This window comes from Silurus meridionalis, chromosome 6 (assembly GCF_014805685.1).
Source record: "Silurus meridionalis isolate SWU-2019-XX chromosome 6, ASM1480568v1, whole genome shotgun sequence".
Taxonomy (NCBI): Eukaryota; Metazoa; Chordata; class Actinopteri; order Siluriformes; family Siluridae; genus Silurus; species Silurus meridionalis.
Genome location: NC_060889.1, coordinates 12,928,724 through 12,948,572, shown reverse-complemented (window position 1 = coordinate 12,948,572; position 19,849 = coordinate 12,928,724). Strand labels below are relative to the sequence as shown.

Here is a 19,849-nt window from a genome sequence, read left to right as displayed (position 1 = left end):
GGTTCAGTGGTGTGACGGTAAACTTCACAGCATTCCGTGGAAATCGAAAATTACTGGTTCATTTACTACATAATCCCATTTTGCCCAGGATATATAGCTTTCAAGTAGTTTTAGGAAAGATAGGTATTAACCCCCCCCCTCACACACACACACACCTTTTTTTTTTTCTTTTTCAGACCTAGATCAGTAGTTTTGGTTCAGATCAATCCATATGCAAGACCATTACACCACAAGTTGTTAATTAGGCCTGTTTGTCTTAATCTTAATCTGGTCCTCATCTGATTTGTTTGTTTACACCTTCACAAACAAGTGAAACCAGGTAGGAAAGCACACACAGACTTGATTTAACATAAAAAAAAAAAAATTCTTAAAGCTGCCTAAGCAATCTTAGCCCTGATTAATAACCGAACACATTGTTTGATCAGGTTCCCTCCATCTAAATAAAAATGTTAAAACATTCGCTACGACTAATAAACCATAGTTTCATACTTAATTGAAATGTATCTGCTTTGTTGATACTCCTGGTCCACTATTCAGCACTTAAGCAAGATCCTTAACCTTTTCTGCTCCAGGGGTGTTTATTGTGGGCACTCTGACCACAACATTCTTAAAAGATTGTACTAACAAAGATAATTTCACTGTATAAAAATGTTGTTTTATGAGCTATGTTAATGATTATACTTAGAATTACATATGATTTGGGGTTTTTGGGGGAGTTGTTTCATATATATATCTAACAAAGCGAAATATAAGCCAGGCTGGCAAAAGTTCAACAGGACAGTTAGGGTTCATGTAACATTACAGTGTGAAAAACTAACACAAATTAAAACGGTCAGCCCTAAAATCTACTTTTTACACATTGCTTCAAATCCTTTTTTTTCCTTTTTGGCATTATTTATTTTCTTGGTTGTAGTGTAAGCTTAGCTCTTATTCGATTAAGCTATTATTGATGTCTAATTAAATTTCTATACTCACATCAGTGTTTTAATTTTTTTAGTGCAACGGAAAGTTGCAATTTAAATCCCAAATTAATCTCAGATTTTATATTGGTTTTATATTGTGGACTAAAGTCAAACAATTATTATAACACACTTACCATGTACTGAAATACTAATTATACTAAAAGAGATACACAGTACCATAAAACACAAGAATTGGTTGTATTTGTATTTTTGTTTATTTATGTGAAGTAAACATGATAAAGCTTTTGAAAAGTCTTATATAAAGTATAACTTATATTTCCATCATAAAACAAAATCTGAATTCTAAGTTATTGACACTAAATATAAATCTATTCACAGTGCTACACTATTTTCAGTGTATAGCTGAGATCTGTAGTTTTGTTATAACGTCAGGAACTTGTGACTGTTAAGCAAACACAAGATGACAGATCCATTGCTGACGAGTACTTTTTCTTCCATTGTGCAGAGTTACTTCCTCAACAATCATGAATCAGCGCTACAGTGTGTTGTGTTTCTTAACATGGCCTATTTGTGTTTTAGTCCTCTTCCTCACTGCTACTGGACTCTCCAAACAGTTGTTCATGTCCAGCAATTTTGTTTGTTGTGGTGACCCCCTGTTTGCTAAGGGTCATGCTGATAAGAGTGGGAATGTCACTGAAACCCACAAGAAGAGTGCACTTCTCATCATCCACAACAGATACACACTGAATTCTGGAATCTGGAGTGAAGATGGACAACACTGTCCCAGCATCAAGGTTCCACACACTTATCTCATCTAGAGGAAGATGCAGATTTACTAAACTGGTTGCTGTTTGGTACATATATTTAGTACAGATACACTATATGGATAAAAGTATGTGGACACCTCACCATTACAACCATTGGATGGTTCTTTCCAAAATTGTTGGCACCAAGTTGGAGGCACACACATTATATATAGAATTTATAGCCTTATTATTTTTATGTTATAATACTGTACTAAAGATTTCTTTCACTGGAATTAATTGGCACAAACAGTTCCAGCTTGATATTGCCTCTATGCAAGCTCCATTAAGACATGATCTGCCAAGTTTAGTTTGGAAGATCTCGAGCATTCTGCCCAGAGCCCTGACTTCACCCCCACAAAATTTGTTTGTGATAAACACTTACGTATGTGCCAATTCTTCTCACCCAACATGAGTGCCTGACCACACTAATGCCCTAGTGGCCGACTGGGCAAAACGTTCCACAGCAGCATTCCAAAATCTACCAGAAAGCAAATTGAGTGGAGGATGAAACAGCATTAAGAGGGGAACCAACTCCATATTAATACCCACAGTTTTAGAAATAGCACTTAACAAGTATAAAGTATATGGGTGCTAGTCTGGTGTCCACATACAATTAGTCATATAACAATTGCATGGAAAATGTTATGTTCAGTACAGTAATTGGTGTCTCATCTTGGATATTGAATACAATATGGAATACAATTATGACATTTATTGCACAGGAATACAATTATGACATTTAATTTTAGTTATTAGCTTCATCTTATACAATACTTTATGACAAATCTCTTACAAAGCCATGTCTTAAGAAACATGATCACATGTCTGGGAACCCTCATGACAGATCTGTATGTATGCAACAGTCAAAGTGTAAGTAAGAGTCAAAGTAAGAGTATATCAGAAAAATCTACATAAGGGGTTTATTCAATATGTACGCTAATGTGGTCAATCATAGGGCCACAATAATGTAGGTTGGTGCTTGATATTACCTGCTAGCAAAATGGCTTTAGCTCCTCCCTTGGTGATGTAAAGCCTGCTAGATACACTCAGCTTCAGGCTCCCATATCCCACAATGGTCTTGTGCTTTCTCCTAAAAGGTTCCCACACTTTTAATCTGAGAAATAAATTAAATTCAGCAGTTATAACAAAACTACACTTTAACTGTATACTTTTGAAAACAGCTGTGTAAAAACAGCCCTGTGTAAACAGACCTTTAATTAAGTAGAGTTCACCTACAATATCCGTCAAAAGTTTTAGACACACCTTTCCAGTGTTTTTTCTTTCTTTTGATTACTTTCAACACTGTACATTAATGCTGAAGACATCCAAATTATGAAAGAATATGTAAGAAATGTTGTGGTAAAAGTATATAAAAAGTGTTATAAAACAAATTCTTGGTTATTTATTTTTGATTCTTCATGTTTTGCTTTGCATCTCCTAGTCAACCTCATGAGGCAGCCACCTGGAATGGTTTTCCAACAGTCTATAGGAGTTTTCAGGCATGTTAAGTGATTGTTGGCTGCTTTTCCTTCATTCATCCATAACTCGTCCAACATCCAACTCATCCCAAATCATGTTATCTGGATTTAGATCAGGTGATTGTGGAGGCCAGGTCATCTGATGCAGCACTCCATCACTCTCCTTCTTGGACAAATAGCTCTTACATCACTTAGAGGTGTGTTTGGGGTCATTGTCCTGCAAATTATGGTCCCACTAAGTGCAAACCAGATGGGGTTGTATGTCTCTGCAGAATGCTATGGTAGACATGTTGGTTAAGTGTGGCCTCAATTTTGACTATATCGCCAAAAAAAGTGTCACCAGCTAAGCAACTTCACACCATCACACCTTCTACTCCGTACTTCACAGTGAGGACCAAACATTCAGGAACTGTCCGATCAACATCTGGAATTCTAACAAAGACAGTGGTAAAAACCTGAAATTATAAAATATGACTTTCTCAGACCAAAGGGCAGTTTTCCAGTGATCTAATATCCATTTCTTGTGTTTCTTGGCCCAAGCAAGTCTCTTCTTTTTGTTTTTATTCCAAAATAAAGTTGTCACAATTTGACAACGAAGGCCTGACCCATGCCTTCTCCTCTGAAAAGTGGATGTTGAAATATTTTCGCCACAACTCTGAGACTTATGTAAATTGGCAGTTTCTGATGCTGGAAATTCTATTAAACTCATTCTATACAGCAGAAGTATCTCATGGTCTTGCTTTCCTGGAACATTCCTGTTTTATCATAGTACTTGTAGGTTTTAGAGACTGCACTAAAAGATACATAAAAAATTCCTACTATTTTTTTCATTGACTGACCTTCATTTTTTAAAGTAATGATAGACTGTCTGTTCTCTTTACTTAATTGATTGTTTCTTGCCATCACATGGATTTGTGCAGTAGTTGTAGCTGCACTAATAGGACGATTGACTGTATACTCACCTTTTCCTCTGCGCAACTGATGATCTAAATCTCGTCTTAAGCTGATAAGAAATGTTACAAATTAACACCTATAAAAGCAAAACTTTAAAATGAAAACCATTCCAGGTGACTACCTTGCAAATGTTATGAGAGAAATCCATGAGTTTGCCAAGCTGACATCAAGGCTAAATCTATTGACTTCAAAAAATCTAAAACATATTTTGAATTAACACTTTTTTGTTTATTACATAATTCCATGTGCGTTCTTTCGTAGTTGATGTCTTCAGTAACATACAAAGTTGAAAATAATAAAATTAAGAAAAACACTGAAGCGGAAGCTGTGTTTAAACAAGAGACTGGAACTTTATATACAAATAAAGTAATTTAAGTCCAAACTTTGTTCTACTCGTGTTTTAATAGCTTCTTGATGTTTATGATACTGTCTAAGGGAGTTCTCTTACAAACGTTGGCCTTTCAGGAAAAGGTTTCTATATACACAGGGGTATAAATACTTGTAAAAGGTACAGAAAATACATAGGAAATTTTGAAATTGTGAAATTTACTATCACATGGTCCTGTTTGTGCCTGAAAATGTAACCGGCGTTAGCACTTATCCTTATTCTGTGACTTAGCCATGAACTAGAATGGGGATGTGTTTTAATAAAAGATTACAAAGCATTTTTAAAAAGTCAATATGGTTGATTTTACAGAAATGAACCCCACAAGAAAGTTCACATAACTGTGTCTGCTTGGCTCCATGAGCCTAACAATCTACCACGTACTTGTTACACTTTGAAATACCAAAGGCAATTCTGCTGGCATCATCTGTGATGGCCACACAGCAAATTTCAGGTGCCTTTTTCAATCTCTTTTGCACCTGGATCAACAAAAACACAGAAAAACACAGAAAATGGTTCTTACAAATCAAACATTTGCTCCTTTTATTTATTAAATAGTTCTATATTGGCATACTGAATAAGGTATAAAACAAGACCGTGTCTAACAAGGTGGTGATATATATTTGATTTACATTTTGTTTTATTTAAATCATTTTTTCTAATGTCACCATGATCTACATTTTTACTTTTCCTATACCTCAGAATTCTGGCAATTAAATTCTTATTTTATAAAGTAAAAGTTTAGAGTTTAAATTCAGGTTCAGTGATATGAATAATAATTATTATTATATATATATATATATATATATATATATATATATATATATATATATATATATATATATATATATATTGGTACAGTGGATTATCCGTCTCCATACTACTCTGTCCTCTACATCTGCCTCTTTCACACCAACTACCTGCATGTCTTCCCTCACCACATCTATAAACCTCCTCCTTTGTCTTCCTCTTTTCCTCCTTGATGGTGGCTCCATCCTCAGCGTTCTCCTACCAATATTCCCCATGTTCCTCCTCTGCACATGTCCAAACCATCTCAATTGTGCCTCTCTCACTTTGTCCCCAAAACATCCTACATGCACTGTCCCTCTAATAAACTCATTTCTAATCCTGTCCATCCTCATCACGCTCAACAAAAACCTCAACATCTTTAGCTCTGCTACCTCCAGCTCCACCTCCTGTCTTTTAGTCAATGCCGCTGTCTCTAAACCATACAACATCGCAGGTCTCACCACAGTCATATATATAAATATTATATATAGGACAAACCTATAAGACTAAACCTAAAACCTATTAGAATGTGTCTAAAATACCTTGCCATGCTTTGTGTCCCAGAGAGTGAGGTAAGGGGATCGCTGAGATTCATTGTAGTTAGAGATGACTAAGTGCCTTCCTGAATGTGTGAGTGCTGCAATACGGAAACATAGAAGAGACGAACAATCTTCGAGTGTGTGCAAGTGCTCCTGAGAGACAACGCTGAACACATTCAGGTGATGGGCAAAGTAGGAACATATTACCACCTGGCCAAGAGAAAGATTTGAGCAGAAATTAAAAGAGCTATTAAATGTTTGTTTAGAAAAAGGTACACCATTTGATAGGTTCAGCAGACAGAACATATTCACGGAACTTGTAACAGTACCTTTTCATCTCCACTGAGGAGGTAGTGGTCAATGGAGTTGTATTTCTCCCTCTCTAAACATTGCTGCACTTCTTTCTCCCTCTGTAATTCACTCTCCTGTCTCCTCATTCTGGCAGTCTTGCTCTCTGTGCGCCGGTCCCATGGCATCACCAGCTCTGTAGACACACACAACGGCTATAGTTATAGTTGTTTGAAGACTTTTAAGTAAATTTTTTTTTTTAAGTAGATACATTACATAATATTTACATGCATTTAATGCTGATGTAGGTTTAATTAAGAAGTCTGAGCTACAAATCCATCAGAACAGAGATTGCAATTTAATTTTTGGCAGACAAATTCTTTTTAAAACACAGAAAGTGCCACATACCTGATCTCTCTCTAGTAGACATATTCAAGGGCTGACTGTCATCAGCCAAAGAGCTAGACAGCAAAGAATCCTTATGCTTTATTTTAATGCGGCCTTTAATGTATCCAGAGTTCAGGTCCCAAATTATCAGATGGTCACTAAGGTCAAACATGCAAAAACTGATTTCATTTACTGCCATATTTTGTTTACTTGATTACTATCAATGAAATGAAGATGTAGACTTTATATTTTTAATCATGAACATACAAAACATTTAATTTAACCATAAGAGCATTCTAACCGAGTCTCTGACAGGCCAAGTAGTAGCTCTCCCTTCATGAGCCGGTAGTCCTGTTCAGGACAGGGTACAATAAAAAGGCCAGACTGCTTCCTAATGTAGCTTCTCGTTAGAAGGTCATACACCAGAAGGGTCTAAATAGGTGCAGAAAAAAAATATATAAAAACTATTTAGAACAACCAAGAGTTCTCAAATAATGGTGTTGATTGACACAGGTATAATTTTTATTTGTAGCACTATATTTAGAGATGTATATCTTTTGAGGTCATTCCTTTAGTACCCGTATGCCTGTTTGGAGCTCATTAAAAGTGGTCTAGTGGTTTGTCGTAATCCAAAATCACACTACGTTTTATGTTTTTGTACCTATCAATATATTGCCAAAAACTTGAAGGTAAGGTTATTATTAAAGCTTATCTTATATAATCATATGCACATAGAGCTTGCTGTTGGCCCTATATATCTATATAAGAATATGTAATGATCAATTTAAACATTAGTAATATTCTGTATAGCAGCTGAATAGTGGTCCTAGCAATACAAATCCCACTTATACTATTAAAAGCCTGTGATTCATCCAATTAGTTGCTGTAATATGCAAACTGTCAAAAGGAGTAAGGAAGTGCTCAGATACAGAACCAGATTACATTACAATACAATATAACAGTAATATGAGCCATTAAACTAGTACGTCACAGACATTTTGAATAAAAATTATTATTATATATTAAATATTACCTGGTAAACTGGTGTGGGGGTATCAGTAAAGGTGGCAGTGCCATGGTCAGTCAGGATGTATAGTTTGAGGTCTTGCACCAAAGCAACATCGGTACTGGTAAATAAACTGTGTTCCACCCGGACAGGCCGAGCTCTAAACCGTGCTCGTCTTCTGTTCCAGACTCGCACAGTACCAGGCCGTGTGCTGCGACACACTACATAACTGTATACAGTATGCTCGGATTTGTCAACCACACACTTGTTTAATTATATTATATTATATTCTAAATGAATCTTTTTGCAATTATTGTATATTATTAAGGTATGCTAATATATATTATTGTCATTCTACTATGTGAGTGTTTACCTGGGATATTTATCCATAATTATAATCTCCTGAATGCCATCACTCTGTACTCGGTGGATGTTGTATGTGAGAGACTGGTCATTGATTCTGGAAGCTAGATTCCACAGTCGCAGGTACCGCTCTTCCTTACAGAACCCCACACACAAATGCAGGTCCGAACATATTCCTACACATACAAAATAGCTGTAAACACACGATCGTACTAAGTGACAGCTGCTTTTGATGTCAATAGATGAACATGGTCTTTTGTTAATATAAATCTTTAATTGCTGCATTAAGAACATGATTAGATTAGCCTTTAAAAGAGATTTGTAATAAATCTATGTTTAGTTCTGTATTGTTTAAAGACTATAATCCCACTCTTAATATCACCCAAATGAGGATGGGTTCCCTTTTGAACTGGTTCCTCTCAAGGTTTCTTCCTCATAACATCTAAGGGAGTTTTTCCTTGTCACAGTCACCCAGGCTGCTCATCAGGGATAAATACACATCGTTCACCTTAACTGTTAAATTCTGTAAAGTTGCTTTGAGAAAATGTCTGTTCTAAAAAGCGCTATAGAAATAAACCTGGCTTGACTAGTGTCATCTACAAAGCAATATCAAAATATTTAATCTTTATCTAAATAAACATACTCGTTCATATTCTCAGTATACTGTATGTCCTGTGAAATACATAAGGTCATGAAAAATAAATTACACACAATGTATTTGATATCTAGGTTTAATGTCAATTAATGTTCTGTGTATGTGTCCTGACCAACCTGCAGTCAGAAGACCAGGGAATCGTGCCATATGTTTATGATCTTCAGTCTCTAGATTCCATGTACTTATTTCTGTGGATCCGGTTTGAGGTGAAGGGCAAAAGGCCACTATATGAGTGCCACCCTTGTTGACAGTTACATGAGAAATGTAATCCTGGCTACAGCCCATAATAGAGCGCAGGTACTGGAAAGAAGCAGTGCTAAAGAGCTCGATGTGTATTATATCACTGTTTCTTTTATAGGGATACCTAATACATTAGAAAGAAAAGGACAGATTGTAGCTGTTTAGGAAATATAATAATGTGAAAAGGTCAATGAAGATAAATAAAAACAAAATAATTAATACGGTGTGCAAATGATTGCACCGAAGTTCTGCAAGTTATCACATTTTGCTAATATTATACCATTTTTGAAAGAGGTTAAAAAATGCTGCTATTTATAGTGTAAATATGTCTTGTTACCTGCAGAAAAGCAGGAAGTACTGAGAATTCATTTCCATAGCCTGTATGGAGGCGGCCTGATGCTGAGCTTGTAGAACAGCCAATACTGATCCTGCTTTGGCACTGAAAACACCGGCTTCTCTGCCACTTCTGTGAGAAAACAGAAAGGAAAAAAATACAATAAAATATAGAAAAGAAAAAACAGGCAGAAATAGTGACTGGGATCCAATTAAAAACCAGTACACCAGCAGTGGTTCATCAGTGACTTAATTAGTGCACAGCTGAATTTTATAACCATTTTTTTTCCACAATTGTAGTCATTCCAAAACAACAGTGGATTCAAAATAACACTTCCAAACTGGTTTAAGATATGAATATAAATAAAATTACACAACAATTCAGTACAAAATCTGCAATAGATACAACTTTAAATCAAAGTCTTTCTGTTTGTTATTTTATATAAGTAGAACTATTGTCGTAGTTTAGTTATGTTTCAGCTAATTTAATCGTATAAATCATCCAAGTGAAAGAAGAACAAATATTTGTGGGGAAACCCAGCACTTCAGACGTACACTTTGGTGGCAGTGGATGTGACTGATACTTATTTAAACTTATGGCAAAAACATACTGGGGACGAATCAAAAGGAATAATGGAGCAGGTCTCTGCATAACCAGTCAACTGAAATCAGTTCAGATACTTTCTGTGGCTGACAATAAATAAGAGTAAAACTGAATTAATGAAAGTGAAACACTTTCATGATTAACCAAACAATAACACCAAGAAAATTGTGTTTCACTTTTATAAATTCAGATTTACAGTACCATATACAGTACAATTCACGGCAAAAAAGGAAACAACGTCCCTCCAGGAACAAAGTGCTCCGTAAAACAATAAAAAATTAACACAAGATAACACAAAACTATCTAGAGTAAACAGACTTACAAAGCATACGTTACATAAAATGCACATTAGCCATTTCCATTGTAATGTACAGTTTGTTGTTGGGAGAACGATACAAAATCTAATCATTAATAAAGTTGAATTTTGATCAGTTTTATTGGTTGAGCTTTCATGAAATAATACTTACCTATATCCAAAGAGGACATAATCTTTAATCGAGTTGTGGGAGACCAGAATGGAGTCATCTTTGTGAATAGGGTCACAACCAAGAGTGAGATTCACACAGTAAAGCAGTGAGCAGGATGCTTCTAAATCAAACACCTAACAATGAATATTAAAGAGAACAAGACAAAGAATGTGTAGAACAGTTTCCGGGTGCCCCAATATTTACTATGCATATATAAACACACGTCATACTGATGACCTTGACTCTGGGAATCTAAGACCTTTTACCTTGACTTTGTGACTGCCATCATAAAACACCACCAAAAGCTTCCCATCACAGGTAGATGTGATGACAGGAACATCTACTGACACTATATCTGTATAAATCACATTCCCAGAGTGCAAATCTTGCACCTGAAATCTGTGTCCCATCCTTAGTACCAACACTGTGTCTTCCAGACAGAGAGTGAGTTCTTCAGGAGCACAGTTTGGATTAGAGCCCACTGAACTGGGTATGGATTTGGCAAGGGTTACTGAATTCCCCAACTTCCAGATGTTAACCGTTCCATCAACAGAACATGATACTGCATGATACTGACCCAGGGCTAGTGCTTTTACAGGACTCAGATGACCTGTAGACAATGTCAATCATATTAATCATATTACAAGCAGGTCATTGCATCTGTCTTACATAAAAACAAATTCATTGTCCACAATTTGGAACAATTTAAATTGGATAAAGCATAAAGCAAATGCTTTTGATTTAGTTCAGTCAATTGGGTTTTAGCCTATATATTTCAGTATACTATTATATATTGTTCCTGTATATTTTCCTGTTTACTTTGCAAAGTATTACTATATATAGAAAAACTTAATTGAGCAAATGTAAAGTAAAAAAATGTAAGTAATATTGAAAATACTGAGCTCTCAAATCATGCAACAGTGGAGCATTTGGCAAACTGAGAATCTGAATAATGCCACATCAATGTTTGCACCACAAAACTGATACCTTGTGATTCCTTAATTATATCTCATGATCTCATCACCATGTACAATGAACAGATAAAATAACATTTTGCTTTGGCTCAATCAATGTAATCAATGTTGCTGGTAATACAGTTTTACCTGCAATTAGTGTGTGTGTTAATCCTCCTGGTGGCAGGAGGCAGCTGTAAGATGGCAGCAATACAGGCATTGATGAGTACTGGCACTGTGTCAAGAGGTTATGCAAGTAAGAGTAGCGCTGAGGGTCACCTGCATTGGCATGTCAATGAAAGAGAAATGTCAATATAGAGAAAGCTATTAAATGTAAAATTAATGTGCCTGTTCCCTGTACCTGGAGCCACAGGCTTATCCTGGGCAGTGATGTGGAGGAGACGCCCCAATAGTTGAGACGCCAGTTGACATGGGTCTTTTAACAGCACAGGGTGTGAGAGACATAGAGCCTGGTCTAACATATCTATATCAGGCAACTCTCTGTAGAACATACAACAAAAGCACAAATGCTCATAAAAACTGATTACTATTTTACTACATCTCAACATTTTATTACACATACATATACATATGTACATACGTACATATGTACGTATACATATACATACATATAGTTCTAAATATCTTACTTATCTGGAATAATGGCAGCTTTCAAATCCTCTTTGACATAGCTGATAGAGAGACCCAAGACTTTATGCAGAAGGAACTCATAGTTAAAGAGGCACTGGTTGAGCAGAGACACAATCTGTTCTGAATGTATAAGATGGTAGGGCAGTCCATGAAGCTTACGCAAATTAAACACAAAACATTTCCTGCCATCTTCCGTTCTACTCCATGCGAGTGGCTGGAAAATATGACTATCAGAATCAGTACAGCTGTAATAATTAGCAAAATCTGCATGGATAGTCCGTTTTGAGTCTTCTGTTTTCATATAGCGTTGGGTAATGACATGGCTGAATTCGTTGTGGGTCCAGCACAATACCCATGTACCATCACTTTCTACCTCCATAATGTGATACCTGAGTTCCCACCTCAACCGGCACAAAATACCATAAGGTACACTGGGATATCCTGGGGTGGTTGGAGTCTCATTGTATAGCTGTGTAAGTTCATGGGAAACCCGCCTGTCATGCCCTAACAGTTTCAAGAGCTCCTCTTCTGTCACACCGTTACGTGAGAGTGAGATCAGTAACGTAGCACGCCGCACTAGATTCTCTCCATACTCACGCTCTAAACGTACCAAGAGGATCAGAAAAAGATTTCTCAAATCCCCAGGAAGGGAGAGCTGTTTCAGAGTGGAGAAAGAGCTCCACTTTCTGCTTTCATTGTAGGCAAATCTGAGATATAGAGGAAAAGGACAAGAGAGACACGAGTGCAGTAAGAGGCTCCACTGATACTCCTGAAGCTGATAAGAGTTAGCTAGAAGCTTAGAGTTCAGACTGGCTTTGATTTCCTCACTTGTCAGAGGAGGAATGGCAAGAACTGAGACTTTAGCTTGGGTCTGAGAGAGAAAGAAAGAAAGAGAGAAAGAGAGAGAGAGAGATAATGGAGAGATTATTTTAAAGTATTTCATCTATTTCCTTATGCAATACTTAACAGTGGAGAAAAGAGACACCTGGAGTAAATGAGCAGAGGTGGATTGTGCATTGGCTGACAGGATAGCATAGACATGTTGAGGTAGAAGAGAGTAGAGCCAGGATAGGTCAGCTTCATGTTCTTCACTCAGCTCATCCAGACCATCGAGCACCAGAGCGAGAGGCTTGTTCTCATTCACCAACATAAACAAAGAATGCAGCTCGTTCAACAGCTGTTCCAAGGACTATGAGGAGAGAAGCAGACTGTTAAAAACACTGCACTGAATAGTGATATGTCTACATGATCACATGGAGTCTGGCTGTTTGGAATGGCCAAAAGAACTGCTATTGGATGGAAAAAAAAAGACTGATATTTATAAGATGTTGTGCATGTTTACATTTTTACTTACAAATGTAGTTCCATAGTTTTAGTTCCATAGAATATTATACATTGTACAGAAATACAAACTGCAACAAACACTAATAAGAGACCATTGGGACAGGAATCCCACTACTTCACACTTCACATTTGTAGTGAAGAACAAGCAGCCATAGGGTCAATAACAACTTGTTTCAAAATTCTCTGCAGCTGCTAAGGTCCGGTTTTATAGCAAATAATGTGAAGTACATTTTATATACAAAGGCAAAGTGTAAGAGGCAGACATTTTGTCCATAATATACAGAACTGTTTCTAGTGATGGTGTTCCAGTGATGTTGCAACAAGTGGAAGAAGATAAAGGGGAATATAGAGTAGGTAATTGTGGTAAGATGTGACCTAATATTTTAAGTGGATTTAGTTAAACTGGAAATCATTTAAAAAATATATTAGATACATTACACCTCTGTGCATATTGCACACTGAGACAGTAACAATGAAATTCATACCTGCTGTTTCTAAAACCTTTACAAATAAGTTGGTCTCATTCTAAAACCTGGAGTGATTGGTTACCTCTGATATTTCTGTGTTTCTGCAGTAGACAGCTGCTATCTGTGTGCAAAGAGTTTGCAGGAGAAGACGCACATTTCTGCTGTCTGGCGTCAGTCCAACAAAACACACCAGCACTGTCACATCTCTGTGATTTAACAATAATAAATATTACTTCAACCAACTTAGAGATTCGATGGACTGCGTTTACCCATACTTTTATTTATCTCTGCAATGCTTTTTTGCCTACCCAGGAATCCAAGTTGGTAAAAGCTGTGCCACCGTGGCCAGGATGGTGCTTTTTCCTGAACCTGGCTCTCCTAACAGTATCAAAGCATTCTGGGAGGAGGCTGACTTTTGCAGGGCATCTCTCACTAGCAGCAGGAAGTTCTGCCTAAGCTCAAAGCTCTGTGCTCTGCAAAAAAAAAGAATAAATGATAAAAGAATTCACATACCTGTTTTGGAAATTATATTATTACAGTTGCTTAAGAAAAAAACAGCATACAGACATTCAAACTAATCAACAACTAAACCGTAATAGTGGTTTAAAACTCACAGTCTTCTTCCATGATTAAGGTGAAGCTGAATCGTCTCCTGAATTTGAATTTGTGAATCTTCATTTCTCATAATATCAGAAGAGCTTTTGATTGCTCTTACATGTATCATCCTGCAAGAAATGCGACCACATTTAACCCGCCCTCAGTGCATTGTGGTAAAAATTAAAAAGAATTGCTCAATCTATACCTCTTGAAGGCTGCCATTACTTTGCGAAGAAAATGAGAGCAGAGATGTTCTGTGTAGAAGTGATGTGATCTGTTGTGCTTGGGGCTGAGGCCTTTCTTCCCCCAACTCACACTGACCTCATAGATATTAGTGTGTCGCAACTTCAAATGAAAGTACACACAGAGATCACATATAAACAATTGCATTCATACCGTCATCAACCTTTAGCGTTATCATTTCTTGAAGGATGATGTGCTTATACAGTTTTAGTAATATGTACAATTTATAGTAAGAAACCATAAAAAGCTGTTCCACCGTACTGAAACACTTAATCTGACTTCAACAAAATCTAATGTCTAAATATTTCTAATTATCATTACTTTGCTATGGATATTGTGGATAAAGCTCTGTTGTGCTTGAATCAGGGTGTGGTTGAGCTCCGCTCTGCCTTTCCGCAGGTCTATAAACTGTGAAGCATATTCACTCTTCAGGTTATATAGCAGGTCAGTGATGGTGCGCTTATAACAGTGACTGTACTCCTCAGCAGGGAGCTTTGCTCCAAGACCCTGGTCGACCTCCCAGTCTAATACTAAAATACAAAACAAACATGTATTAATTGAAATAAATTGCAGCCTCTAGGTGTGTTTAACATGACAAGAAACACATACAGTACCTGTCCTAAGAAGGAATAAGGTTTTAGCCTCTCCAATAGCTTCTGGTCCATTGTGTTGCAGCACCTGACATATTCGTTTACAGGACAAATGCCATGCTTTTTTTGCTGCTTTTCTACGCTCCCCATCACGGCTCAGGAAGTCAGGGTGATGTGTACTGATATTATGTGGAAGCAAAAGGAAAAAACAGTCAGTTACTTGGAACGCCATTCTGCACAGTGGCATCTTAAATGTGTTCAGTGTTATTGGGGTTAGGTCTCTGTGAAAGCAACTTAAGTTTCTCCACTCCAACCTTGGAAAAACAGGTTTTTATAAACACAGGGTTTCATTCTGGAACATGTTTGGCCTGTTAGATTCAGTGAAGTGAAACTGCATTGCTACAGCATATACATTTTTGACATTCAAAACAACTGTGTGCTTCTAACTTTCTGGCAACGATTAGGGGAAGCCATGTATATACAGTATGTATGTATGTATGTATTTATGTATGTATGTATGTATGTATGTATGTATGTATGTATGTAAGGGTGTGATAATCAGGCATCCTCATACTTGTAGCCATAAGAGTAAATGTCAAAGTGAATATAGTGAATAAAGAATATTTTCACATTAATGAGTGTGTACAGTTTTGATCTCAAATTATTTCTTACTACTACATTTTACATTACTAACTAAATCAAATATTGGAAGTATATACTGTAAATGATTAAACATGCACACTGAAAATAAAAACCAGTTTTTCCAATGGCCTCTAAACACAGGAACGTATCATGGAAACCTAGAGTATCTTTTATCTACAGTACTCAACAATACAACACAACAATAGACTTTAGCTTTCTCAAATTTGTATAAGCTCAACAAGTTGTTCATTACTGTCTATCATTGTCTTGAGATTCTTCTCGCTTCTTCACTCTCAGTGTTTATGTTTACAACATTTACAATAGTTAACATTTGTCCAAAATTAGAATTTGTTAATAATGTTTAATGCAGTAGTAAGTAAGTAAGTAAGTAAGTAAGTAAGTAAGTAAGTAAGTAATTATTATATACCTGACTGACTCTTGGAAGCTTGCTTGCTGTCTCTTATTACAATTTACAAATTGTTAAAAAATATCAGCCATTACAAGTGTTTAATATCACTCTTATCACAACACATCTGTTTCCACACAATACTAAAATTCTCTTTTTTTTTTCATTTGTTTCACAGGTATGATACGTGGGTACACTTTTAAGATGAAATAACTTCTCTGATAGTTAGTATAACTTAGGTGACAATACATCACAGACAAAAAAGAGCAACATAAACTATATGTTTACAGCATTACACTTATTAAAATTGATATAATGAATAGAATGAATAATTTACTGTCTACCTGACAGGCAGCAGGCGGTATACAGGTGGAACTATGTTCTCATCTAGCCGGTACCATGTCATCAAGAGGGTTAAATCCTGATCAAAGTCTGCCCAACATCTCACTAAGCATGCCTCTTCTCCATCTTCTCCGTAGGAGCTGGTGGTTTCGCCCATTAAATCAATGCTTCCTGCATTCCCATCTTTTTCAGGCCCCTCTGACTCTGGTATAAAACTATGAGCACTTCTATTGGAAATGCTGGATTGAGTTTCACTGGGTGTTTTTTCAAAATCTGACTGACTCTTGGAAGCTCTTTCCCTGTCTCTTATGACAATTTTCAAAATTGCCTCAAATTCTTTTTGAGAGATGGTAGTGGGTAATGACTGGAACTCATGCTTCTGACCTGTGATCAGCTGTAGAAAAAGCCATTGCGTACATTACTAATTGGGTATATGATTTCTGCATTGAATTCAATTATTTGTAAAGTTAAATACAGTAAAGAACTCGAAAAAACTCACAAAAAAGTTTGGCCCCTCTGTCTCTTGGCACGTCTTAAGCATCTCTAAATGCAACGCTACTGAATCATGGTTGTCAGTAATGGGGTCTTCAACACCTCTGCGCAGATCCACCATTCTGAAATCATATCCTCTCTGCTTACAGTAAAGGTACAGCTGAGGATACACGCTTTCCATCAGTGCAGTACGCTCTGCAACTGTATCTACACAAAGTAAACAGCACACTCAGCCTATATACAGCAGCATGTAACTCTAATTTTCGTAAAGACAATGGAACTGCACTGAAAAAATGGGCTATGGTTAATGTGCTGCAAAAATGTACAGATTATTCAGTTAGAAATTAGAAATTAGAAATTTCTAATTTACTTAGAAGTAAGTTAGAAATACTGAATTAAGCAATAAAGGAAGTCTATGTCAATTTTTCATAAGACAAAGTAACATTTAGGCATAAGTTTGTCAAAGGTTAAAATATTACATGTATCTGTCTCTGGTGTTTGGTAATCTTACCTTTGTATCCCCCACATATATAGATCATAATCCTCCTCTTGACATGACAAAGTATATCTGTCTCCCCTTGCATGGACTTTGTTCTTATGCAGTCCTGTATATAATGGTCTTTTTCATTCCATTTTTTAGAAAATGTACCATCTGTCTTCTTAAGCTGGCAGCCTTCACGTATTCCCCGAGAAGAATCTAGATGTGCGGTCTTGTCTGCACAATATGGCAAAGGAAAGTATTTTCTGTCCAAATCCTCCAACGAGCCTCCAAACCCACTGATGTTAATCGAGGTATTCGGAGATTTGTCCTCAATTTTGAAACATTATTGATTAGAGGAAGGTTATTTTTTTGTAGAAATGTCCAGATGACATAAAAAAAACTTTTATAGCACCTCACCTTAATTGTTTTAGTGGTTTTTGTGGTTACATTTTTAGCTTTTTCATTTCCAGTAGGCAAATAATGGAGGGAAGTCTTTAAACGATGTTGTTGTATATTATACTGAGGAAAAAGAATATCTTGAAAATCCATTCACTACTAATGTTTTTTATTTTTAAAGAGAAAAGAGAGAGCTTACTTTTAGGTGGGCAGTGATCCTCAACTCGATCTCCACACTCAATTTGGCATAAGCAGTAATCTGATGTCTTGAGATATTTTGCTTATAAAAGACATTTACATGAAGGAAATGCATTACATCTTGCCCTGCCATTTTCCATATTATTGTTGAAAAAATCTGCAAATCTTGTGTTTATGACCTAATTCTTTTCTCTTTTATGAAGTTAGAAGGGATACATTTTCATTGAGAAATCTTCAATACCTTAGTTTAATTCATAGTAAATTAAGGTTTTTTTATAGTAGAAAAAAGACACAAGGCACTGATATGGTTCTTAAGTGCTCTAGAATATGCATCAGGAGCAGGAAGGAAATACAAGAGAGGAAAAAACTTACTTGTAATGATTCAACAGTGCCTTTGGAAATAGGTGGAAAATGGACAGCTTCATTTTTCTGAAAAAAAAATAACTCGGCATGACATATTTTATTGTTACAGTTCGCATCAAGCCTAAGATAACAGCTCCACTGCAAATTATTTGCTTTGGTATCAAAATTATGATTAATTGATTAATTGCCTTTCACAATAGTGTGAATAAAACAGATTTTAGGGATGAAGTGTGAATATATCTAAGAAATACACATTCAGCAGGTTTACTTTTCACTTAGGTTTAATCTAATCTATCCTAAATATAAACAAATTTTAAAAAAGTTAATTATGTGGTAATAAATCAAAAAGACTTGCTGTTTTTTTTTTCTTTTTTAATGCACTCCCAGGTCTGGTAATTGCCCACATGGTTGAATATAAGGCTTCCAAGCGTCCAGCTGTACAGTGTAACTGAGTTAATATTATGTATACAGCATTGTCATTCGTGTTGTGTCCTGTTTCTGTGTTTTCAACAGGGGACATCCATAGTTACAGCATACAAACACACCTACATTCATTACATTTGCAGAAGACTCTATTTACATTTGCATCACATTTGTATTACATTTGCACCATTTAGACAGACAGACAGACAGACAGACAGACAGACAGACAGACAGACAGACAGACAGACAGATAGATAGATAGATAGATAGATAGATAGATAGATAGATAGATAGATAGATAGATAGATAGATAAATATGTAAGTATATGGTATATGTACAGCATGTAATATATGTACAATGAATAAATATTAAGGCTATAGCAGTGAAATGATGTGTACACACTGTTGAAAAGAACAAGTAAATAGTTATAAGGCTATGGCAGTGAAAAATGTGCAGACACTGTTGTTAAGGTACAACAAGTAGAAGGTTTTATCTCATTCATACAATCTATAATTAACAAGGCGTGATACACAATACTTTATGTAAGTCGTGGCTAATTGGGACAAGAACAAACAAATTCAGTAACTCCAATCAGAAACAAAAGACAGTTCAGAATCCAGGGTTGTGATATCAAAGCTTTAGGCTTTACTCCTGCAGATACAAAGTCAGACCGTTCCATGAAAGTGTGGAGAGATACAGCATAAACACATTTTCTTTTTTTACTCTTTATTGTCGACATAACAACTCTTATTCTTATTGGTCAATGGTTACCCCATCCCCAATTTTTTTATTTGACAACATGTATTTCATCTGCCACCATTTTCTCTGTACATTCTCCTTCTAAGATCTAATGGTGGCAAACCCCTTTTATCTTAATTTAATTATTTATTTATTTTTTAATAATCAGCCCTGTACTGACCGGAAAACTCACTGTGTTTGAACGGTACTCTGTATAAGGCTGGCAAAGAAACTACTGACCTTGAGTGGATATACTGGGTGCGTTGTTCTTTGGTTATACTGAGTGGAACAAATATTAAAAAGTA

At 36.1% G+C, this 19,849-nt stretch overlaps 1 protein-coding gene and 1 long non-coding RNA gene across 3 annotated transcripts; one reads left to right on the top strand and one right to left on the bottom strand.

Annotated features, from left to right (window-relative positions):
* Positions 1 to 104: 104 nt before the first annotated feature.
* LOC124387680 lies at positions 105 to 4,461 on the top strand. Its single transcript, XR_006926208.1, has 3 exons — positions 105 to 319; positions 1,503 to 1,717; positions 3,171 to 4,461. It is a non-coding gene; the product is annotated as an uncharacterized LOC124387680 (long non-coding RNA).
* LOC124387678 (NACHT domain- and WD repeat-containing protein 1) lies at positions 1,193 to 16,543 on the bottom strand. 2 transcript variants are annotated; one of them, XM_046852175.1, is made up of 24 exons: positions 16,455 to 16,543; positions 15,087 to 15,241; positions 14,794 to 15,002; positions 14,435 to 14,574; positions 14,247 to 14,357; positions 13,941 to 14,105; positions 13,715 to 13,838; positions 12,807 to 13,010; positions 11,821 to 12,692; positions 11,532 to 11,671; positions 11,321 to 11,449; positions 10,484 to 10,827; positions 10,218 to 10,351; positions 9,151 to 9,279; positions 8,690 to 8,937; positions 7,929 to 8,094; positions 7,583 to 7,784; positions 6,851 to 6,981; positions 6,571 to 6,707; positions 6,204 to 6,358; positions 5,878 to 6,084; positions 4,931 to 5,025; positions 2,719 to 2,843; positions 1,193 to 1,737 (listed from the first exon to the last, which is right to left on the bottom strand). In XM_046852175.1, the coding sequence occupies exons 1-24, from the start codon at positions 16,514 to 16,516 to the stop codon at positions 1,499 to 1,501; spliced, it is 4,623 nt and encodes a 1,540-aa protein (XP_046708131.1). In that variant the 5' UTR covers positions 16,517 to 16,543; the 3' UTR covers positions 1,193 to 1,498. The 2 variants fall into 2 exon arrangements, with proteins under 2 accessions (XP_046708131.1, XP_046708132.1); XM_046852176.1 differs by having other exon boundaries at positions 7,583 to 7,766.
* Between the last annotated feature and the right edge of the window lie 3,306 nt (positions 16,544 to 19,849).

Excerpts from the sequence above, each read along its gene's own strand:
- LOC124387678 (XM_046852175.1), bottom strand. The coding sequence starts at position 16,516 with ATGACATGGTACCGGCTAGATGAGAACATAGTTCCACCTGTATACCGC. Across the intron at positions 6,982-7,582 it reads CCCCCACACCAGTTTACCAG|ACCCTTCTGGTGTATGACCT; the intron begins GTAATATTTAAT and ends GCACCTATTTAG. Across the intron at positions 6,359-6,570 it reads GTCTACTAGAGAGAGATCAG|AGCTGGTGATGCCATGGGAC; the intron begins GTATGTGGCACT and ends GTGTGTCTACAG.